This window comes from Mesitornis unicolor, unplaced genomic scaffold, assembly GCF_000695765.1.
Source record: "Mesitornis unicolor isolate BGI_N332 unplaced genomic scaffold, ASM69576v1 scaffold4328, whole genome shotgun sequence".
Lineage (NCBI taxonomy): Eukaryota > Metazoa > Chordata > Aves > Mesitornithiformes > Mesitornithidae > Mesitornis > Mesitornis unicolor.
The window spans coordinates 69,091-94,844 of record NW_010202409.1 but is presented as its reverse complement, the minus strand read 5'-3'; the positions used below and the strand labels follow the sequence as shown (position 1 = coordinate 94,844).

Genomic DNA, 25,754 nt, shown 5'->3' with positions numbered 1-25,754 from the left:
GTAATTGTCTTTTCAACTTCTTGAGTGACTTATCTTCCAGACGATTGTTTTAGCTGTTGCAATTTATGGAATGTGTCAGCATGGGATACAGTGAAATTAGTGTTGATAAATAAAATGCATTTACAGCATGATTCAAAATTCAAGGCATATATTCGATCTTCTTTGGTAGCTGGAGAGTGATCTCTTTTTAGGTACATCCCATCAGATCTATATTTTGCAGCATTAATGAACTATACCTAGAGTGTTACTGTAAAGGTATTAAAATTTCATCATGAAATATGATTCTGAACTATTTTTACTGGGTAATAATGGAATGCACAGTAGACATTTCAACAGTGTTTTGGTAGTTGCTATTCTGAAATACACTGATAATTTCTGTGTGATTATTGTTGTTAATTCAGTTCATTTTACATGGTAGACTGTTATTATTAAATATATCAAGCACATAAGAAAAATGTTCCCTTTGGTTATCTATCTCATAATAGTTGCCAAGGCATTTTTGTTCACATTTTAGGGCATAGTCTGAATTCTAATGAATTGTCCTTTTTTGTGCTTTATTTCAACTTTGCGGTCAGCATATAATATCAGTATGTACTTCACTGTTGATGAAAACACTCTGATGAACAAATGTTTTGTATTTACCTTTCAAATTTTTGCCATCTATAAATTTTATTTTAACATGTGCATCTAATTGTTTACTTAAAGTGGCATTTTAAAGTATTTTTAAGTGGCTTTTTATAATCTCATTCTACCTTTCAAGGTATTAGATTATCTATGTAATGTTGCCTGGTAGCAACTGGTAGCATTCTCTCTTTTGAAACATTTGATATTCAGCTTTTTTTATTAATTGCAAAGGTTAATTAGAAACTATGGAAGGTTAATTACTGATTACAAATATTCTAGTGCTAGAAACAGTAACTGAGAATCTGCCTCTGCAATTACTCATTGAGTCATTATATGATTTTAGTTTTAGAAGTGAATCTGTTTCAATTACTGTTTCAGTTACAATTTTTTTTTTTTCATTCTGAGTAGTAAGAGAGTTTTACTGTATTATGTTCTGGTAGAAAAATAAGCAAAAGAGCATGCAAAGTCCAGAAGGAGCCTGAAATTTAAATTGAATCACAGGAGGATTTGATAGGTGAACCTAAATCAATTGCCAAGTATGAGTAGTCTGAAGCCATAGAAGGGACCAGTGAACATACATGCAGCATCTAAACACAAATTATATCTGGAAGGCCTAAACTTGAGAGCCAGAAAGTTGCACAGTTGCAGACACATTAAACTTGAGCAGAAATGGTCAGAGCACAGGCTAAAGAGTCCATGACAGTCCCAAATAAAATTGGGGTTGCTTGTTTGCTGTCTTTGTATTTTGCAGACAGTTCAATAATCTTGAAATTACATTGTGATGGGTTTTAGTTGCAGTGCCAGGATGAATTACACTATTGCCAGTCAGGTTCTGTGCGGTGCAATAAAATGTCTTTTTAATAAACAGAATGACACTAAAACACTGAAGAAGTGGATGGCTGAAGTGGATGTTTTTCTGAAGGAAGAGTGGCCTGCCCTTGGTGATTCAGAAGCACTGGAAAAGCAACTTGAGCAGTGTACAGTGAGTATTACCTGCCTGCTTGGCGATTATTCAGTTCTTCCCTATGAGCCTAGCTTACACAGAAGTTACACAAATTATTACTGCTCCTAAAAATAAATTCATGTTGCAAAAGGGTTGTCTTCTGCAATGTATTTGAGCCTCCTGCATTTCCTGGGTTTAAGGGAAAACTCTGTTAAAAAAATGAGAAACTAATACAGAGAGGAGGCATACAGTGACAGTATCATTATTTATAGCATGAGCAAAACATCAGAGAGTGTACCTGCACCAAATAATAAGTTATCTTAAGATAACTGTTTATTTACTTTGAGTTTACAAGCACTGCATGTGTATTTGTTATAAGCTGTATAATCTCTGCCAGAAGATACTTTTCTGTACCTATTATTTGCACATGATTTCCAGGCTTTTCTAACTGTACAAAAAGACCTTGCAAGTATTGTGAGTTATATCCTTTTTTATTTTTTCACTAAACTTACAAGTTCCAGAATTTTGTCCCGGAAGAGTTTTAAAGCATCATGAAATATTAATACTTCCATCACAGGGTTTCCAGTTTCTCCTGCCTGTCCCAACAGAGTGTGTAAGTGCAGTGAATCTGCTAACCCATGATAGTCCCTGTCTGTATGTTCAGTGGAATTTACAAGTTCTGCAAATGATCTGGCAGAATGTGTAAATATTATGAAACATGTATATTGATCTTACAGAACTTTAAGCAAGCTCTTTGGATCTTCTCTCTTACCTCTTATTTAAACAAAAATTATTATTAATTATATAAGACAACTCTCATGTCTGCAGAGCAGTAAGTTACATGTAACTCCTTTAGAATCTGTCACTTGAATTTATGAGAATTTTGCACAAATACTAGCCACTACTATCAAATATATAATGAAGATAACGAAATCTTAATCATCATTAATATGTTTAGACTTTCAACCTTTTCTGCTGTGTAGGAAATCCAGGCAACATCTGCAGCATTGAAGAAGGCCTTAGAAAATAAAATTGGAGGTGGCAATTTAGAACTACCTCAGGGTTTAAATAGTATTCAACCACAAATGCAATTGTAATAGCTAGACATAAGGAGAGACTATCACCATTCAGATAATTTTAGGGAATTTATCAAGAGAATTACCAACCCAAGGGTAATGCTGACATAGTTAATAAGATGGATTCACAAATAATTTTCCAACCTCATAATGGGATGCTCTTGCACAAATGTGAATAAAAGGTCTAGGCATTGTAATAGATATCATATATATAAGATAACACTATACATGTGTGTATATATAATACATGCATAACATTTAAAACTTTATATTATGTATTTTGCAAATTCACTTTATCTGATACAGAATAGCTTACCATGTTACAGCTGCTCATTCATTTATAATTCGTTTTCATAGTTAAGTCTGTAAATTGTGCTCATTTGACTGGAGATCTAGATGAAAGATATGTCAGAATCTCATGTAGACTCCTTTTGATAGGGATAATGTGTCTGAAAAATTGTGAGAATGCTGCTTACCTAATCTTCTGCTATTCCTTTAGGCTTTAGTAAATGATATCCAGACAATCCAGCCCAGTTTGAACAGTGTTAATGAGGTTGGGAAGAAAATGAAGAGTGAAGCAGAGACAGAATTTGCTTCCAGAATAGAGACAGAGCTAAAGGAGCTCAATGTTCAATGGGACCATATTTGCCAACAGGTATCAAGTCTCCCGCTGTGACCAGTTCATTCTAAAATAATAATAATCAGAGTTCTTATTGGCAGAATTTGTCTGTCTATGCATATCCAGTAGAAATGAAACTACATTTAGATATCTTTGTTTCACATTAATTAGACTTCTATTTTGGAAATTTTATTTAGCATGTAGCAATACATGTAAAGTATATATCTTTATATTATAATACAGTATCTTACTTTTTAATAAGAAAGCTATATACGGATATATTAGATCTTGACAGCAACATAATTTATGGCTTCTGCAAAACTCGCTTTCTGAAAGTGATATATAGGCACTTGCCAAAAAAATCAAGTTCTATATTTAGTCTATTACATTTTATTTTGCATTATTGTACTTGTGTGTTGTTATTCTAGATGAGATAAGGTGTTAAAGCAGTGAAGAATTCAGAATTCAGTAACTTGGAATTAAGACTATGTGCATATATATGCATGTGTATAAATTACAGTCTCCAGTGGTTACACGAATTTGCAAGAATGGGGCATAACAGGAAAGAACAGTTCTTTTATTTTAATTAAAGACATTCTTAAATAATTTTACAGATTAAGATAGCTAAAAATAACTATTATTTTATTGATGGTATTTGGATTCTCATTCTTTACGTCAGTTCAAAGGAAACATCTTTCATGTTGTATTATTTTTACTTTTTCTTCTACTAACACCTTTTGTCTGCTTTCTTAACAAGTATTTGCATAACAGTAAAATCATTATGTTTCAAGGTGGTCTATTGTTTTCTAAAATGTTTATTCTTCACATTACATGTTAAAAATGCCCTCCATATATTTTTCTGATAAACTTATTTATCAAAAAAGTTGATATTTGAAATCTGTAAGACATTTTATTGATCCAGTCCTGTAGTCTTTGACTAATGTGGAGGTTTTGATTGCTTATTTTTGTTATATTAATGAGATACCTTTGCACTTTTCTCCCAGAAATTTCAAGTAATGCATTATGAGTTCAGAAGTCTGACTTCTCTGAAAATCTCCCTGTAATTGTTCCATTCACTACACAGCACAAATTGTTACCTCTCGGTGGTGGGCATTTTTAACACAACTTCTTCAGTAATAACTATTAAAATACAGGAGTAGTAAATATAAAAATCTGTTTGACCTATGGAGATTTCTTGAAAGGAAATTCATCTTGAGTTGATATACATGAAGTTAATAGGTCTGTGAGAGATAACAACTGGCATTGAGATATTCTTTCCAGGTGATGGAAGATTACCCTCTCTTCTTGTACAGCACGCTTCTTGTGCTGTAATTGAGGAAGAGGCAACTTTGCAGGGCAGCATGCTTGTTGAACATCACCTTTTTATTGTTACTCTGTTTTGTTCTGTAAAACATTTATGTAGAGCAAGATTTATGTTTAACAGCCAGTCCTTGAGGATGGATAATGAAACCAGTAACAGTCAGAAAAAAACCAAATACTAAGACACAGTTCCTTCTGATGATACTGAAAATATTTACTAAAGTAGCATCACAGTGCAGGATATCTTAGTGATCGCTTCTGCATGCCCAGCTTTGAAAAGTGACACCAGTGCAACCAGCTGGTTTTGTTGCAAACTTTATGCTATTGAAAGATGGCTCAGCCAATGGCTCTATCAGTTACAGACAATTTTGATAAGTTGATGCACAATTCATAGAATCATAAAATGGTTCGGGTTGGAAAGATCCTTAAAGATCATCTTGTTCTAAGTATATGCATGACCTGTAAAACATAAATTATGTGACTCCTATATAGTGATTGGCAAATGATTCAATAAAAGCATTTTCCCTTTAAAATAAGTAATTTCTTCCAGTAGGATATTCTTTTTTTACTTATCTCTCTTTAGGACATACACGTTTCTGAGAGATTCAATAATGACTTTGTCAGTAAAAGAAACATGTGCATATTGCTTTTTTTCTAGCAAGCTGCATTCAAACTGGTTAGAAGGTTTTCTGACTTTACAACTCAAAAGCTTCTTATTTTATCCTTGGGTGCACTTTCAAGATCTCCTGTGGTTGTTCTTTTTACATCTTTTAGAAGATAGTCCCTGGTTGATGTTTTTTCAGATTTGTTTGCTGATGACCACAGCATATCATATAGAGTCTTGTTATAGGATCATTGAAAAGTCATTCTGCACAGCAATGAATCACTAAAAAAAGAATGTGTACCCATGTGTAATACTTTCTCAATTACTTATTATTAATATCTATTTAATTGCTTGCTAACATCTGCCTAATTACAGAAATGTTATTAGTACAGGATTTAATTTCATTTTTTCAGTCTAAAATATTATCATTTGTACAGAAGCCTTGCTTCAAGTACCATGTAATGTTTTCTTTCTTAAAGGCCTATGCTAAGAAGGCAGCATTAAAAGGTGGTTTGGATAAGACTGTTAGTCTCAGAAAAGATTTGTCAGAGATGCATGAATGGATAACACAGGCTGAGGAAGAATATCTGGAAAGAGATTTCGAGTATAAAACACCTGATGAATTGCAAAAAGCTGTTGAGGAACTGAAGGTAAAAGACAAACTAATTCCTTGAGCTGTGTTTAAAGTTATTTTTGAAGTTTTCATTGTAAAGAAAGTCTGATCTTTCATTTAGATAAGCGCTTTTTGAGATCTACTTGTTAGACTTAAATTTAAAGAAGCAGGCACCTTCAAGTAATTTCTACTTGGAGTATCCTGGAAGGTATTTAATCTTTCACAATACTGCATTGCTTTATTTTCTCTTTGTTTTACTGGATATTTGATTTTGCAGCTTCAACATTCTTTTACTTAAGGAATAAGTGCTAAGAATCAGGTGTTTGTAGCAGTTAACCAATAGAGTGAAATCAGTTTTATGTCTTCTTTTTATATTGGTGAGAGAGAAATAGATGTAGTACTTCAGCATATATAGTATGTACTAAGTGTGCGTGATCTATTTTATTTCTTTAATATAACAATATATAGGAACAGTGTATTTTTGTCTCAAGTAAATAATATTTCTTTCATGTGGGATGAATATGGCCTTTGAACAAAACCCACTAATTTGTGATAAATGCTCACATATACTTTTGTTCAGCCACCGGATGTGGGCTTGATTTTTATGTCATAAGTGAATCGTTTGGCCTGTGCTATTCTATGACTATAACAATCCATCCAACACTTTGTTTGCAAACTCTTCATTGTCCATAGGGTTTTGCCAACTACTACAACTTCTTTTTTCCAGAGAGCAAAGGAGGAAGCCATGCAGAAAGAAGTGAAAGTGAAGCTTATTACTGATTCTGTGAATAATTTTATAGCAAAGGCTCCACCTGCAGCTCATGAGGCTTTGAAAAAGGAGCTGGATGTTCTAATTACCAGCTACCAGCGGCTCTGCAACAGACTGAATGGAAAGTGCAAAACTTTGGAGGTTGGATATCTGTCAGTCATTGTATTTATAGTTCTTCTTTCTAACTGCAAAAGTAAGGTAGAGAGCAAAGATGTATTGTCATATGAGATCAGTAGCCCAAGGCTGCCTTCACTTAGAGCCCTATACCAAATACCACATGGTATGATCCATATAACTAAATCCTCTTGAGATTCGTATATGCTGGAAACTTAAGTTAAAAGAGAAACCTCAGTCCTGGCTCTTAGGTGGGAGACAGTAATGGCTGCTCAGGGTTCTTATTCCTTTTGAGATTAAGCCAAGAATCTATCTTCTGTAGTAACCCTGTGACATTGTCTTCACTAGCTCCTCTAGGCTTCTTTCTTCCATGGCTAGGGATTTTTATTAAATGGCCCTGAAGCTGAACAGGTGGTATTATTTCAGCATGGGAACAGCATTTGATCTACTGGCAAGCTGAGTACATCTCATGCATTTTAAGCTGACCCTGCCATTTTGGCCAAATCTATTCCAGATTCTAATATCCCACTATAACATCCTTTTTGACCAGACATGTTTGATGTGATCAAAGTTAGGTGAGATGAATCGCACTCTGGGAAACTTGATCTACAAACAGCCTAATGCATCTCAATAAAATTAATATAACTTCTACTAACAAAAAAGGAACAATGAAAAGATGATTTATGGAGAGTTAAGATGTTTTGATTATGTACAGTGTCATTATTATCTGCTTATTTAAGTATTTCCAGGCTCTGTAAAAATAAAAAAAATAGACAATAGTTTAATTCCAGGAGAATAATTTACAACATTATGTTTAGTACTGTAACACTTAAGTGTTCTATAAGTGGCACTAAATGTGGTTTAGTATTAATTTCCTTAGAGATTTCTTTCAGGATTCTTGAAAGCTGTGTTTTTAGACATTTTATGAATCTGTGCTTTAAGTAATTAACATATAGAATATATAAGCAACCTAAATACACCTTGTAATAAAGACATAAACTTTAATATGAGTATTTAAAAATTCTGATAATTTTTTTATATTGTTTATAACAAAGTTTTATAGAAAAGCATATAAAGTGGATAATTAATGAGACAGAAGATTCAAGTTGTAGTTTTTACAAGTATTACCTTTTTCATGTTATCATCTGTGGTTTTACTCTGATTAATAAAAATTTTGGTTGTGTATTGTATTTATTTGGAGAATAGAAATACTGGGAAAAAAATATCAACCATATGGTACCGTAACCATCAGATATCAACCATGTTGTTTTGGGGATGAAGTATGCAATATTTTCAATGTTTTCGTAAGTGAAAGTTAGCTGTGAGATTTTCAATCTCAATAACCTTTTTTTTTTTCATCCAACAGGAGGTATGGGCATGTTGGCGTGAATTACTGTCTTATTTAGATGCAGAAAATAAATGGTTGAATGAGATCGAAACGAAACTCAAGGCAACTGAAAATATTCAAGGAGGTGCAGAAGAGATTTCTGAGTCTCTAGATGTAAGTGCTGACTTAAATAATATTAATTCACATGTAATGATAAATTCTAAATCCCATTACATTCAAAACAAACCATGACTTAACATTACACATAGCAAGATGCAGAATATTCGGAAAGACCTATGTTCTTACTTGATTCAACAAATGAGATTTTGAATTCAAATCCACCTAAGTGAAGCAGAGTAACTAAATGTGTTACGCCTCATGTTACAACAATTTTTCGTGACAGTAAAATGTTCTTAGTAAACGTGGCCTCTCTTAAGCCAGTCAAAAATGTTAAAGACTTCTGAGAGAGCAAGCTTTCATCCTAGCACTGCAGCTCTGTTTATTATTACTTAATTTTTATAAATGGATCCTTTCAAATTTGTAGAAATTTGTAGATCAAAATAGAAAACATTACACTGACTACAAAACATTACACTATGACAAAACAGAAAACATTACATTTGCTGTTGAACTCCTTCCATTCAGATACGCAAGCATTTTTTTTTACCTTTAGAGTACACAAATACTCCCACTGGTCTCATTGGGCATAGCCCCCTTTTTAAAATCAAGCACTCAATTTATTGCTTTGGAAAAAAAATCTTTATTTGTTTTTGGTAATAGGTAGTACAGAACATTTATTGGTAAGACATGGGACATAGATATTTTGATCTTTTCTCTCTACTTGTGGTGTGTAGGAAATGTGAAGTTTCTTCTATTTTTAAGGGGAACAGTGCTTGCTCTGTAGAATCTTATTTGCAGAAAGGAAAACAAACTACTTTTTTAATCTAATTTCAGTCTTTGGAACGTTTAATGAGACATCCAGAAGATAATCGCAATCAGATTCGGGAATTGGCTCAGACTTTAACTGATGGTGGAATCTTGGATGAATTGATCAATGAGAAACTTGAAAAGTTCAATACTCAATGGGAAGAACTTCGGCAAGAGGTATAGTTAATCATTGACCTGTCTTCCCATTAAACAGCTAACAGTATAGCACCATTTTAAAAAAAAAAGGTATTTTGTTGGTATAGTTCTTAAAAAGTACACAAACAAAGAATTATTTTAGAAGTGGACAGTTTGTGCACGTATTATGGGTTAGCTCCACTAGGTAGCAAAGGACCACATGGCTGCTTACTCACTTCCTATGTCTCCTGGTGTGATGGGGGAGGGAATTAGAAAGGCAAAAGTCTAAAACCACATGGACTGAGGTGAAGACAGTTTAACAAGTGAAAGAAAAAAGGGGGGAAAGCAAGTGATGCAAAACCAATCATTTGCCACCGGGAGACTAATGCCCAGCTAGTCCCCAGGCAATCACAATTTTGGAAAAATTTACCCCCAACCCTCTTTTGTTGCTCTGTGTGGTACGGCATATCTCATATCAGTTCAGGTCAATTGTCCTAGCTGTGTCCCTTCCCAGCCTCTCGCCCACCCCCAGCCTACTCACTGGGAGGGGCAGAGTGAGAAAGAGGAGGCCTTGACATTGTGTAAGCGCTGCTCAGCAATAGCTAAAGCATCCCTCTGTTATCAATACTGTTTTGTTCGCTGATCTAAAACACAGCACCATATGGACTGCTGTGAAGAAAATGAACTCCATCTCAACCAAAACCAGTACAATAAAAATTCCAAAACTGAAGTGACCATCTAGTAGATTTAATCTTCTATTGCATATTTAGGGATGCTTTCTGTTAAAACTCTTAGTGAGAAGAAAACTATTTTCAAAATTAAATATAAGAATAACATTCTCTTACAGATACATTTTGCTAAATAATAGTGTCTTTGTATCAATGAAAGATTTAATAAAGACACTTCAAAATAGAAACATATTTAGCACAAGGAGAGTCAAATCCAGCCATATGCTAGATTAGCAAGCTTTGCCACAGACTCATGATGAAAACTTTACTAGTTCTTTGACAGATCCCACCAGTGGTACAGTATACCCTTTTGCTGGTAGATAAATTCAAAACTATGATACTTGTGCATGAGTATTTTCTTTTAATACTAGGAGTTTATTTAACATACGTATTTGTGTGTACTATTGCAAATGTGTGTGTACTAATGCAAATGTGTGTGTATGGCAGGACTAAACAGAATTCAGCAAAGAATTCTGAGATAACCAAAGGATACATAAAGAAACAGCTCAACTACTAGTAGTTTACTAGTAACAAAGATGTGGCCAAATGCTAAATAAATGCAGAGCAACCTTACAGGACAGAGTTATAAGGCAGTTAAATTACATAAATATTCAATGCAAATACATGAGAACTGACTTCATATACAAAATTGTATCTTTTGAGCTGATTGTTACTGTACAGAAGGAAGATCTTGGATTTATGAAGATAAATATCAGGAAGATGTTAGGTCAGTACTTGGTAAAGATCAGAAAATAATTTGAAAGACCTAGAAAAGAACATAGAAACCCTCTTTATGACTGGAACCAGAAAATGTTCAAAGATGAGCTACAAAGACTGTCAAAAGTTATTCGGTTTCAATGTTATAAATTATGAACAAGCAAAGATTTTTGGAAAGTAGCTGTAATAGAATGATAATAATCTCCCATGACAATGATAACATTTTTACTTCTTTCATGGTGCATAAATATACTTGTTCTTGAAAACAGAGGAAGTAAAAGCATTATAATAAAGATTAAGGAAGGGCTGTCAGCTGTTCTGAGCTTCAACTTGAAGGATGGAGAGGGAAAGGGCCTAGTTCCCTCTACTAACTGCCTGGTGGTAGTGCTGGTGCAGTGCAGGCATTCATGTAGTTCCACATCGCTGGACAGTGTCATAGCAGAAAATGAAACATAACCTTCTGTGTACCCGCTCTTTTTTCTGTTTTGTTCATACATCTAACTTCTGTTTGAAAGCAAATACATTGCTTTGATTTCTGCTTCTTCGTATCTGTTTTCCTGACTTGGAGGAGAAATCTTGGAAATATACAGAGGGCTTCCAGTGTGTGAAAAAAGGACTTTCAAATAGTTGTGCTAAGTGATGGATTAATACTATTCAGTCTTCACAGTAATTGGCATTAAATCAAAATTCATGCCAGCTGCAGGGATTAAATATGGAAAGTACAACATGAAGGTGTGAAATTCTGGAGACAATTTGGATAAGTATATAAGCAAAATATGTTACAAATGGCTTCACTGCTTTTCTATTAAATTTAAATATAGACAAAAAGTGAGGGGGACAGGGGGAAAAGCCCCATCTCAAAAGCCCCCTCCCCTTCTTTGAAAGCTTGATCTGATAATTAGTAGTCAAATACTAATGGTGAGATCTGTATATGACTAAAGGAGCTGTAAAGAAACTATTTCAATCACAAGTGACTCAGTTACACTGCTTCTTTACTCTATTTTGTCTACCACAAAACATTTTGTTAATTTTTCCACTGAAGTTTCACACACTTTTTTTCATAGATTCTTGACACTGAATTTTTTGTGCTGTTGAAATCCAAACAGCATGAACTCTCCTTGCATAAAAATACATTGCAGGCACATAACATTATTCAGCTTGTGTTCAAGGTCACTTCCATTTCAGACAAAGCAATGATCTATCCTAATGTGGGTAAGTTATTTATTTTTATTTGAATAATTGTGCAGGTAATTATCAAGACAATAAGCTCATATGGGCAGAAACTGATATATGAAATATTTATTCATGACTAATAGAGTAACCAACCCACTGCTATATGAATGATGCTGCGAGACGTTGCTACTGAGATAGAGATTCATTTTTAAAGGCAGATAATAGCTTAATGTTTGTATGCCTTATCTTCTTTAGTTAACAAAGACTGAGTGTGTTTAGTTTGCTTTTCAACATCTGGGGCTGATCGATAAGCAACACGTACCCTATCTTTACTTTTCAAGGACTGAGTCACTTACAACTCTATATATCGTATCTAAAAAACACTGTTGCCAGAAGAACTTCAAGCTAATATTGCAAATGGTTATCATCCCCTGTAATGCTGAAAGTGATTTACATCCTGTCCACCAAACCTCCAGAATGTCACCTAGATATTCTTGAGACTATTGTTGCAAAAAGTTGTATAAAATGTTATTGTTGAGATGGGCCTTATACGAGATTCAATTTTTATTCTTGAGAACTGTCTCTTTCTCTTAGGACTTTCCTCAAGATTACCCTTTGTTTCTCATTTGTCAAATTCATCAGTTGACACAATTATTCTGTTTTGTTCTCCTCTCAAGAGGAGAAAGCAGCTTTCAAAGCAATAACATGGAGATGAGGCATGAAGCATTCTAAGAGGGTTGCTTTTACAAGCTCTGAGGCACCATCTGTCTGGAGTGGTAACCTAAAGAGATAAAGTACACCTTGGTATAGTTTGCAGTTTTGGAATACAACTGATCTAAGATGAACATCACTTTGGGATTGAAAAGTCAAATATTTATAGCCATTTACTTTAAAAACACGTTATGAAGTATTACTGGAAATTGCAGAAGAATTAGTTCTAGCTTGGAGGGTAATAAAACTTCCTAGGCCTAAAATTAATGCTTTAAATGTTAGAAAAGGTGTTTCTAATTTAAGTCTAAACATGAATCGACTCTGACTTAAAACAAAAAGAGGAGATTAATATATTAACAGTTTGATGCAAAACATATAGAGATATTGTAACGTATCTCAGACATAACTGCTATAACATCAAGAATTTAAAGTAATTTAAAGTAGTTTAAAGGAAATGTAAAGTTTTAACTTTTGACTTTTTAACTTTGCCTTATGGTAACATTTCTCGATTAGAGACTATAACTGAGACAAAAAAAGAGCTAACTTAGTTCTCTTTCTTAACAGACTCCTTTCCATGAACTGTAACTTATCAGCTAATTAATGAATTCTGCATTATAAATAAATATACTCTGCAGTAAAAGTACTAGAATTTTGGAAAGCTTTTAATTTTTCTGCCACAGCACAACTACTTAGTACTGCCTCAACAACAAAAGTCTAACTGGTTTTAACCATAGAACTCTAACCAGCATCTTAGTAACTGCATGTATGAATAATGTCATTAAACACATAAAATGTATTATTTAAGGTAAAAATGTGGTAATGCCTATAAATATATCTTTATAACATTCAACATTAAAGAATGAGCTACAGTCATTAGCAACTGTTTGAGTACCTCCAACTTTCCTGATATTTTATTGCCTCTTCATGCAGCCTTTCTCTCAATATGGCATCTTCATGGCTAATACGCAATGTTACTGTTTTGTGCATTTGCTATTAATCTTTGTTAAATTATAAACAGATTTATGCAATATACCATATCATCAAAATTAAAAGTTATGCTTAATCATAAAAATTAAAAATCTATAAAAACCTGTAGAGAGTTTTACAAAAAGTTATGTCTATAAATAGTTTTTTCTCCTTTGTTCTAATAGTAACTAACAGCAGATATTTTGTTTGTTTTTATTTTCCTTGACAGCTGTCAACATTTCACTGGCTCAGAAATAATTAAACAGTTGGTTATTTTCCTGAGATTTCCTATTTAGCAATTAACTGTCAGACACTTCCCTTTAGAGACTAAAGCCTTCAGCTTTATTGACTATGATCTGATAGCAGAGCTAGAGCTTCCTGATATGTTCTTGGGCCCATTTATACACTGCAATGTTAAACCAGCTATTTCTTCCACAGAGGACTACAAAAAACATAATCTTTCTTGGAAAAAAGTAAAACCCACACAAAGCAAACAAACAAAAAACAGAATCCAAAACACCAGAATGTAAAATTTTTTAAAAAAAATTATAGATATATAAGCTATTTCAGACTTTTGTCTTTTAAAAGTACACATATACAGATTTGACTGACTTCATGTTTGTTTGAAATCCAGCCATAATAATTCGGTCAGACTCGGGCAAGGATTTGTTGTGATTCTTTCCTACCTTTATCTGCTTTAATATTTGATCAACGAGTTTAGGAATGTTTTATTTTCCAGTTGTATTTTAGAACAGGATTTTGATATACATCGTTTCCACTGGTATTAGCACAGAAATGACAACTTTTCAATCACCGCATATTTGTCATACAATTTTAAGACTTTTTGTGAGTTTTCATGCAGTGATAACTGCTGCTTTGCGTGCACTCAGGCTGCTCCTGAGGCTGACAGAAAATTTATCTATACTTAAGCAAGTGCATAGCTGCAAATAATATTTAGCATGGATCAGCATTTAACAGAGGTTCAAAGCTTCCAATATTGCCGTAAAAGTAGTTTTTCAGAAGAACTTAGTACCAAGTATACTTACTTAGTGTCCAGTATATTGAATTCTCCAGAAAGTGCAGGTACTTATTTTAACGACAATGAATGGAACTTTCTTGATGTCTTAAATGATGAGCTTTTCTGAACACCAGAATACCACAGCCTTCTGTATGAAGAGACTATGCATTTAGTTTAGTCCTACCAGTTAGCCAAAGAGATCGATAAAGACAGAGAGGTTTTCTTCCATCCTTCCAGGAGGATGCCTTTTCCCATGGGCCTTAGAAACCTACTTACCCTGATTTCTGATCTACTGCATCTTTCAGTCTACTGTATAGTGGTGCAAATGGAAAGGCAGAGTGTGACTGTATCTTAGCCAGGCTTACAAATTAGTAGTAAGGAGTGCCAAGGTAAATGGACACTGTGGGTTTTAACCTCGCTGCTTTGAACAGACACAGAACATTGTAATATAAAATCTCAAATCAAATCAGATGAACGTAAAAGTCATTTAAGTAGCAAGCCTTGGTACTGTGCTGGGAAGTTACACTGTTTTAATGGTTCATTTGGTGGAATAATAATACTTTAGTGGCTCAGGTGCTTCCATTAACACTGACAGCATGGGTCCGATATATAAAGCTGCTCAGTTCCACAGAAGGTTCCTGGAATTGGCAGTGATACAAGATTATCTAATCAGCTGTTTTGAAATAGCACAAAGCAGCTTACAAGCACAAATATAGCAAATACCGGTTAGATCTCTATCCTTCAACTAAGTTAAACAGCTAGCAAGAATGCTCACACCAAAACAGTATCTTTTTCATTAGTTAAATGTGAAGCTCTACAAGAATCTGAGCTCTGTGAAGCAGGTATGGATACATCAAGATTTCTCAGTGAACTGCTGAGAGAGATTTTTGTTCAAGGAAGAGTTTTGTAATAGCTATGAAATCAAATAAAAGTATAGCTGGCTCACCAAACAGGGGAAGTGTGATTTGACTTGAAAAATGGCAGGACACCTAGCAATGTTATTTAAAGGTTGCTTGCCTTCCCCCTCGTCCTTTGATTAATGTCAAAGAAAGTTAGTCACTTTATTCTGTGGTCAGCAGTATGGCTGGGCTTGTACAGAGAAAAACTGTATTGCATGTGAGATTGTTGGCATATAACAGAAACGTCTAGGTAATAGCTGTAGTCTAAATAAAATACAGACTGCAGGTGAACACAGTGACAGATGGAAGAAAGTATAATTTTCTTTATTACCTGGGAATTACTATATTAAACTGTTACAAGTAATAGTCAAAGCTAACCAATTTATGTGAAATGTTTAAATATATGTGTATTTTAAGGAAAACTTGGAAGAAAAAATTATTGTTCTGATCTGGTAAACCATAAAGGGAGCTCCTTTAAAGGAAAGTATCGTTCTCAAAAAAGTTATTTTGTAGAAAGTGATGGTAGGCAATTAATGGTGGCACTGAAGGTGGCCTAGAAGAAAGACTCAACTTTCTAGACTAAAATAGACTATTGTTAGAGTGATAATAAGTGGGACAGGTTCACAGACAAGACAAGACATGGATCCATCTCTTTTTTTTTCTTTTTTTTTTTCCTCCAGAGTAGGCATTGCCTGTTACAGACACCTATTTATACTTCATATAAGAGAGCTCCTTCTCAAGAGAGACTTTATCCCTCTCACTTACTGAAGTGGATTGTCTCAGATGGGATTGTGATGACAGTAACCCTATTCTCAGTAATCAAAATCTCTTGAACTATATAATAAGATCAGGAGGACCGCAATGCCTCAGAATGAAAGACGGCACTATCAAGATGGTTTTATTATGCAGCTTTGCCAACTTCCACTCCATATAGAAATCCTCAATGCATGCATTGGTTTTTCAGAGTCCTATATGTTTTATAACTTGTCTATGTAGTCTGGGGTTTTGTTTGCTTATCTCTCACTAAAAAGAACTGAATGAGTGGCAAAAAGATGCGCAACTTATCGTATAAAAAGGTGGATGAGCACAAGTCAGGAGTACCATTTTTGATTCTTAACCTGCATTTTTTTTTTTAAAGTGGGAAAAAATGAATTATATGTATTATTGCTGTGACTGTTGATAACAATGTCCTTGTTTTTAGGCCGTGAGAAGACAAAAGAGTCTTGAACAGAGTATTCAGTCTGCCCAGGAGACTGACAAAACCCTCCGCTTAATCCAGGAGTCTCTTGGTGTTATTGACAAACAGCTAACAGCATACAGTGCAGACAGAGTCGATGCAGCACAGGTCCCTCAGGAGGCACAGGTAAGTTATATACAGGTTGCACTGATGTGCTTACTGGTTTTCTCAATCAACCAAAGAGTTGATTAAGAGTTAAGACTTAAGTTGTTAAGAGTTAAGAGTTGATAAGCCTGTTATTAATAATGGGGATTTACAAAATTATCAGTGTGAAAATGCAAGTAAATTTTGAGAAGTTCAAGCTAATTTTCTCATAAAGTCATATTTTCCTTCTGGTTTATATTATGTGCCTGTCCAAAAGATGTGAAGAACTATAAATGTCGTGGAGGACTATGCAGTAACTTTAAAATGACAAAGATAAACCATGTGAGTCTTTAAAATCCAGTTCCCATCCTAGACAGAAGAAACTCATCATCTTCAATACTCATAGATGGCTCTTTTACAAAGTTGATTATGTGGCCTACGAGTTGTTAATAAGTTATTGAAACATAGACAACATTGTTAATTTTTTTTCATGATGTGCACATAAATGTACTTCTATTTCAATTTTTACAGCTCATATAAGTTTAACAGAAACAGCTTTTCCCATTCCTTAGAAATGGTTTATTGAGCCTTTGAAATAAAATTGTACATGTAATTCTCATTTTTACTCTTTCATTCTTTCTTCTGTAACATCTGCTTTACTGCAGCATTAAAATGGTAAGAATAAAGATTAAATAAACCCAAACATCTCTGGTATAAAATTGTTAACAGTTTACAGATTATGCACAGCAATTTTTCTGTAAATTCCACCTATGGGAAGTGAGATTACAAAACAAACAAAAAAGGCTACAGGGAAATAGAAAATGAATGCTTTATAATAACTTCAGTAGAGGTATTCAATTGTGGTTTTTCTGGCATGCCTATAGAGTTTTAAATAATTACAAAAAATTAGTGTCTTGTATAGAGTAGGTTTGATAATCTTAAATATATCCAGAGCTAAATATACATAGCCCTGAAAATCATGTTTTCTCTCCTTTAAAAATAAAGTTTTCCATGTCTTTTGAATTGAAATGTAGATAGATGTACCTTTCAGTTGCTTTCTGTATGTGTGTGTATGTGTCTGTAGGTATATGCAGCTGTTTTTAAGTCTCTATGTATGAATTTTAAAAGTTGTATTTATAAAAGAAGATCATATTTGCATTCACTCTTAGTTTGAAACTGAATCTGATTTTTCGCTTGTCAGTGTAATAGGATCAGGTTCAGATGAAGCATTGTTACAGTTTGAATCCTAAACTGTCAGCTATCAGATGACCCTCCTGAATTATTTTTCTTTGCAATGTGAATAATGTAAAAAAATTTTTGATGAAATAGGATACAAATCAGCATTAGTTAAAGATGCGTCAGTTTAATTTCTCATCTTGTAATTGCATAACTCTAATACATAAGAAAAATTTGATATGAATGTATCCTTTATTTTCTGGTGTGTTTAAACCCTATACATTGTAGCAATTTTCAGCGGTGCTTCATATATCCCATGGATGCATCTGGTTTATGTGCATTCTCAGGTACGATATTGACAATGATCACAGACTGTGTAAAAGGAAGTATTTCGGAACTTCAAAAACTGAGGCAACATAAAATTCATCCAAGCATAATTAGCACAATTTCATGCGAAAATTTCAGCTCATTGCTTTTGCAGAACTGTTTTTTGTTCTTGAGATGTTATTGTCTGATGTGGAGTTCACCTGATTACACTGTGGGAAAATCAGCATAGAGGAGGCTGAGTTTTTCCCCTTTCATGTTTTCATTTTAGGATGCCAGTGGGACCTAATGAAAAAAATGTAATTAACAACTGAACAGATTCAATGCAAATATTGAAGTTCTCTGAAGTTCAGTAGTGAAGTTATTTAAAATACTTAGAGAGAAAGGGAATAAACAATTTTATGTGGGTAAGTGTACTGAGGCATTCCTTTAGTAAATGGCCATGCCAACCAGTGGCAGAATAGGCACTTACTGAATGGCTGCCTCTCCTGTGGAGCCTCTGCTGGCACAGCTCTTTTGTAGAGCTGAGAACATTCATGTAAGGTACTCTACAATAGTGTCTGCAAAGCTTTAATAGGAATCTTTCAGTCAGTGATGTTGGTTTCTGGACGGGGGGGTCAGTTTATCGTTGCTGAGGGATTTAGCAAACTGTTGCGTAATATGAGTTGCATTTCTAGAAGAACATATGGGAGAATTTATAATCAGAAATCTGTTGAGGGTTTGGGAGCTCTGTGTGTTTGCTTCAAAAATTCAAATCTATTTAGAGCTTTGGTAGGAGGAATAATCTTTGGTTCAGCTAATTGATAATGAATCTGAGAAAACAAACTTATATTTAGCACCTCTTTTTAAATTAAATTATCAGTTTAGTTTATTCAGAAAGTTGACAGAAAGAAAAAGAAGTTCGATACGTGCTGTTCATCTTCTCCTCTGGATGTTTTTCAATGTAAATTCCATGTGCTTATTACTCCACCATGTGGCACTGAGTATTTAATGCAAGAGAGCCACTGCCACCCAAGTTTCTCCTTACTAACTCATTTTGAATACAACTGAAGATGCTGTATTCAGACAGAACAAAATGAAATTAGGAGAATAAATGAACAATATTGTGTTTCTGAGAAAAGCAAAAGTAATATATTTTGCCTTTTCAATAAACTACTTGAATAATTTCATTTCTGTAGTAATAACCACTACATGCCTGCCTGTTTTCTAAATTAAGATGGTTATTAATCTTTTTTTAAAATATCATTGTGCTATGTTCAAAACCAAAGTTAATGTGATAATATAATGGCAGTATTGTTTGGTTGTGTAATTTGTCACTTGACAAGAATAATGCCATGCTTCATTGCCTTCAGACTAATATTTTGTGACAAAGAATTCACAATTGTCTACCTTTTAAATTGTCTAATGTTAAAACTATTTACACTTACTTTTCCTCTGCTGGACATGTTGAGAATTATTTTGTTCACCCATGTGTAGATCAATGGTCAAAGAGAAAATAGCTCATAAGTGTTATTCAGAAGCCTAAGCTTACATTTTGTTGTGTATTAAGTTTGAATATCTATGCAGATTTCTGTATTCACACCCTACACATCTCCATAGCATCTGAACACTGCATTAACTGTACTTTAACTGCACTTGTCATGTCTAGCTTATTCAGTCTTGCCTTTTCAATTGTGCTTCTGTCATCTGATGATTTGTTCTTCTCATTTGGACTCTTCAATTAACATTTCTTGAAGAGTAGTGTCCAAAACTAACTAGACTGTTCTTGTTGAGACATACGTGTATATCATTCCAGTTATAACATCATCTTCTGTATGTATTATATGCTTTTCTTCTTTTTTTTTTTTTTGCAAAGGTGTGACATCATTGGCACATATTCTTTTTGTTCATTTAAAGATGGGTATTTCAACTTCATTTTTCTAGTCTTCTAGTACTTTGTTTATCAAAGGTAACCACTAACAGTTCTGAAATGCTTCAGATATGTTTTTAATGTCTGCTAGAATAATGATCTTTCAATTTATAAAGATTAAGATACCAGAATACTCTCTAAATGTTTTATTTTCTCCATACATTACCCTGACTCCTTAGGCATTGATAAGCAAAAATGAGGTTAAACTGAGCACCATTCTTGAGAGCTCTTAGACTATCTGAGTAGTATTTAGAGAAATACAAATCAGAAAACCTAATACACCAAGAAGAGCTGGCAAGCTGTTCTCTGCAGTTCAAGAAAGCTGCAAATTCATATCCAGGCAATTTTGGTGTAAGAGTTATGTGAAGGACTCATTAATTACAAAAGTAATCTAGTATAACTTGAGTTCATCACAAATTAGTTCACAAGAAAAGCAGAGAACAAGTAGAGGTTAACCATTTTACCTGAATCATGTCACTTTTTCATCAACTTCTTGTGCCACTACCGAACTCATGCTGTCAAGTCCAAGCCTTTTTATGCAGTAAATCTTAATGAAATCCATAGTAGAAAAGTGATGTTCTAGGCTAAGCTTAGACCTTGTTTTCCTACAACAAACAGTGGAATAAACTTCTGTTAATGTAATTGTCCTTGTCTTCAGAACCACCACTTACTGCTGAAAGATTTACTACTCTGGCTATGTAGATTTCAGTTAGAGAGAATTAAAACACTATTCAGCTGCCCAATATTAGTATTGCTTGATGTTGCTGGAGGATGTGGGATATGGCCAGATGAACGTGGGTGTAGTAAAGGATAGTTTAACTGCTTAGTTTATTTTGTATTGCATGGTTTGCGTAGTATGTTTTGCTTATAACTGTCTATGAGAAGGGAGCAGCATAGTTATTTTCTGTGTCCTCCAAACTTGGGCCAAAGCATTTTCTCTGAGCACAAAGATGTTGACCTGGGAGCAGCTTCTGGGAGCCCAGGGGGATAGAAAAGGATATTACCCCTGGGTTGGGGTGTGCAGCCCCCTCCCACTGCAGGAGCGCCTGTGAGAGCAGTGGACGGTGCCATACCCAGCCCTCAGGGTTACCTGCGTCTACCTACCATAGATTCTGTTTACCCCAGAATGACACTGAAAGGTCCTAGGCAAGAAATAAATATTATGAGGAAAGGACCAGCTCTGCAAGGTCAGAGAGAGGTATGAAAAGGTTTTTCTGTCTACTGTGTATAACCCAAGAGATCCAAGTGTCCTCTCTTTAAGGAACTACCTGCCTTTAATATATCACCCTGTGTTTCAATAAGCCTTTGTTTTAGAATAGAAAGCCTTTCGGTGTCTTCTGTTAAGCTTCCTGGGGAGAAAATGGGAAATGTTTCTCCTTGAGGATTTGGGCACTTTTTTGACACAGAATGAAAATGACCTTTTTGTACAGGAACAATACAAGAGTAATTAGTTTAATTAGTAAACAGAAATTTAATGAATAATTTTTCTGCAATGGACTTAGAGAAAAGGAGAAATCAGGAAAAAAAAGAAAGAAGTGTGGTTAATTTTAAAACTTTATTTTAACCTAATCCCTTTGCTGTAGCAGTGTTTAATGAGCTATAATTCATTATGTTTAGTGTATTTTTTGTGGAAGTTTATAAGTCAAACTAAGACTAATAAATTGGCTGCTCTCATTACAGTGCATGCCCTTAGGAAATATTTCACTGATTTGTTGCTTATTCTAAGTTCAAGTGACAGCTTTTTTAAGAACTACTCTTATCTTACTGTGCTGTTCTGACCTATTCAGATAAGAACTGTTCAATAATGTTGTTTCCAGCATGACTGGGAATGAAAAAAGTAAACTGGAAAATACAAACAAAAATTGGTTAATTGAGGTGCAGAAGCAAACAGTTAAAATACTGGATGTGATATAGTATATTTTTCTAGCATTCAGACTTACTTCTTCCCTGTGTGTACAGTTCTGACTTTTAAGGCCATTTTGGCTTCGGGTGCTAACTAATGCTGAGTCTTTATAGTTAATCTTTAGTTTATCTGAGAAATATTTGTGTACCAAAAGAAAAAAAAAAAAATCTCAAATCACTCGTTCATGCAGGAGTAATGGCCTCGAGTATCTTTCCTAGTGGGGATATACCTTGTCTTTATTTCATAGGGTAATTGTTCTCAGTATCGCTTCTCTAGCAATTCGCCTAATAACCATTTCTTATTTTCTGACAATTTAAAAATTAAAATATGTGAATTGCCCTGAAGTATGTTATAACAAAATACATTACGGGAATTATTTTTCATTACCTTGCCAACACTATAGAAGTTGGCCAACACAGGTTTTTTTTGTGTAAGGTTGATTTATGGGGAACCAACAGGGCTGATACTTTTCTTGTGATTATTTGATTGCACACTGGTTTTTCTGAAGGAGATAACCAGAAATATGTATTAGAAAATGGATTAAGTTAATGTATTAATGAGCTACATGTCATTATACATTTACCATATCTACAGATAGTGAATATAGATGCTGGTCAGTAATATGCCACAAATCATATACTGTTTTAGATATAACATAACTCTGTGAGTTGAATATATACTTACAGGATACTTTGATCAGTTTTCTCTCAACTCATCTGATGATACTGTGAAAAGAGTAAGAAACAAGAATAGTGAAGCAAATCACTGTTCTATTTGTGTTTTTCTTTCTTGTGATTAATTTTTAAGTTTCTTCCCAGTGAATATATTTGCTTTCCTTCAGAAGATAGAAATTGATTTCTTTTTTTGCCTACAATTTAATCACAATTTTCTTAGTAAGATTATGTCATTATTGTCACAGTGTCAGTTACCTATGTTTGAAAAGGAGAAGAAGGTTTTATTATGATCAAGAAAAACTGAACTGGATAATTTACAGGATAGTGAACAAGTAATTTGAATATTTTCCTCTAATGATCCATCATAAAGTGTAGACCTTCTGATTAATATCTTTCAAAATCAACTGTTGCAAATAACATTGACAACAAACATTTTCCTCAAACCCTGCTGATCACTATCTTTGTTTTTCAATAGAAAATACAATCTGAATTAACAAGCCATGAGATTAGTTTGGAAGAAATGAAGAAACGAAACCGGGGTAAAGATGGTGCCAAAAGAGTGCTTTCCCAAATTGATGTGGCACAGGTATGAATATTTTATTTCCTCCATCTGTCCTTCACTCATGCAAACAGCATGAATAATGCTGTTACTATAGTATGAGAAGTTCTTAAGGTATCTCTTCTGTTTCAGCTGCTTCTTTCTAGCCAGGAAATTAGAGTGGATGAAGCATACCAACCACATCTTCTTATTTCTCTTTTTTTCTATTACAGCCTTCCTACCTGGTTGGCAACAGTTCTAGGGTACACAGAGCTGATGTAACCAGCTGGTAGGGACACTGTATAAGAGATGTTTTGGATGTGCTGTGGTTGCAAGAAATAGAACTATAGTGAGGCTTTTTGTTATACTTCTTGAGGTATTTGAAAATATTTACAGTTGAAAGTATTTTAAAATATTTGGAAATATTTGGTAGAACTGCATTTGAAAGACAAATTTATGCTAACCAGGGGATTGCAGTCATCAATTTAAAATGTTAGCTAGTGCATTATTTCATCTAGCTTAATAGACATGGAGATACCTGTTTCAAATTGAGGAAGACTTAATTAACACTTAGGGACAATACACATTTTTACCCATTAATCTGTGATGAGTTCTTGACTGTTTTACTGGTTTTGGTTTTTGGCATTAGTGCCAAAGTTCCCCAGGCTGCAAAACAAATTGTCATAATTCATTGGGAAAGACAAACAATTTCATTATTGTATTAACAGTAATCTGGGAGATCTTTTTCTTAATGTCTCACAAATATTTCTAGGTATCGTATCTTCAGTTTCCTATTTTATCAAGCATATCCTTAATGGCTTTTTAACAGTTAAGTAACTTGAAATTAACAAGCTGATTTTTTTATGTTTCCTTTTATCTTTTTTTTTTTTTTAACAGCACCAGCTTTTCTTTATTGAGAACATTTATGTTTCCTTATTTTTCTGTCTTCCTTCACACTAATTCACTTTCTGATTGTCTCCATGGCAGCTGTGATGTTGCCCATATTTCATCATTGAAATGTCAGCATCAGATGACTTTGTATCTAAATGTTTATAGATTCAACAGCATGCAAAGGAGCACTACCTTTTCTAGGTGCCTTTTTTTTTTCTTAATCCATCTTTGTGCAGATATATTTTCTTCAAAAGGCTTCTTTAGGTGAGCATATACATCAGTTTGTGTTTTGACAAATTAGTAGGGTCATTTTGAGAATCTCTTTTGCTTCCATTAGACAAAATATGAACACAAATAGTTGTAGTTTTGCTTTTGATTACCTGCAGATCCTTTGCTTCTAAAGAAGATATTTTCCTCAAATCAAAAATGAATGATACTGACTTAGTTGTGGGCTTTCCTTTTCTCCCATCAGTTGTTGCTGTGCTTTTTGTCAAGGCCAGCTATGTTTGCCCTCTGATCATAAAGTTTGAGTATTGCCATCATTTCAACTGTTTATGTGAAGTAAATTCAAGTGACAACACATTTTAAGCATTTAAGAATTCTCATGTTATTTCTCACTAAAGATCCATTTAGCTGAAAACCATGTCTTCAGGCAGTGACAAGGTACAGTAAGGTGAACATTTAGTGACACTTCCCAGTGATTTTCAGTTAAGCAACTTCTGGGTCAGAGATATTGAAAAGCTCATGACTAAATGCTTTCTGAAGTCTTGCAAATTGCTGGAATCCTCAATTTAACTGAATGCTATGTGAAGTTGTCCTTTCTTTTGTTCATTTTGATTTCCCTATGTAAGAGTTTGACTTGGTGTCATCTACTTAATGAATTTCGAGAAACAGTTAGCAATCATTTGCTAGTCAACTTTTTGCATACTAATGCACTAATTTTACTCCTTCTCAGTTGTCTCTTCTCCAGACTGTCTAGTATGTTAAATCATAGTGAGACCTTTAGATACATAGCTGTGATTGTTCTGTCATTCTTTATGCATTTTCTATTTTTGCAATAAGTAATTTTGAGATGAGGTGATCAAAACTGTGCATATTATTCAGGCACAATATAGCTTTATGCAGTTACTTTTATACTGTGAGAGGTATTTTCTTTTTTGTTGTTTATGTTCCAAATCATTCCAAATATGAACTTTGATTGTTTGGCTGCTTTGAAGTATTGAGCTGATTTATTTTTTTTTTAACTAATGGAGATAAATGTAAGTATATAATATAACTCTTTTAGTCACCTATTGTAACTCAAGTGAGAGTGCTAATAGATAATTTAGATCTCACTTGTATATCAAGCTTAGTGTTTCTTTTGTGATGTGCATTGCTTAATTTTTGGATGAATTAAGTATAATTTACTTGGTTTTTCACTACAGATCTTCGGTACTGTGCAATCCTTCAGTGACTCCTCACAGATGGCTTTAATATTCTCTACCATTAATACTGTCATTCTCTCTCTTTTCTAGGTAATTTTTAATGTATTGACCAACACAAATTGCAACAGATACTGATATGGCATTGCAAGCTTCCCACAGGACTTGATCTTCATCAAGTTGAAATGTCACAGGAAGATGAAAAATTAATTAAGTATGAATTTAGTGTATGCAAACACACTGAAGAAAAATAAGACCATTTATTCCTACCCTTAATTTCCTATTTTTATTCAATTATTCACTTGTTTATGTAG

General features: G+C 34.0%; 1 protein-coding gene across 1 annotated transcript in view; it reads left to right on the top strand.

The window, feature by feature from the left end:
* Window positions 1-25,754, top strand: part of LOC104545283 (dystrophin) — a 100,393-nt gene that overhangs the window by 22,224 nt on the left and 52,415 nt on the right. Inside the window, exons 6-13 of the mRNA XM_010190380.1 lie at window positions 1,493-1,606; window positions 3,143-3,298; window positions 5,666-5,836; window positions 6,527-6,709; window positions 8,049-8,183; window positions 8,964-9,113; window positions 16,485-16,646; window positions 23,066-23,176. Coding sequence (XP_010188682.1) covers window positions 1,493-1,606; window positions 3,143-3,298; window positions 5,666-5,836; window positions 6,527-6,709; window positions 8,049-8,183; window positions 8,964-9,113; window positions 16,485-16,646; window positions 23,066-23,176 — 1,182 coding nt within the window. The remainder of the gene's footprint in view (window positions 1-1,492; window positions 1,607-3,142; window positions 3,299-5,665; window positions 5,837-6,526; window positions 6,710-8,048; window positions 8,184-8,963; window positions 9,114-16,484; window positions 16,647-23,065; window positions 23,177-25,754) is intronic.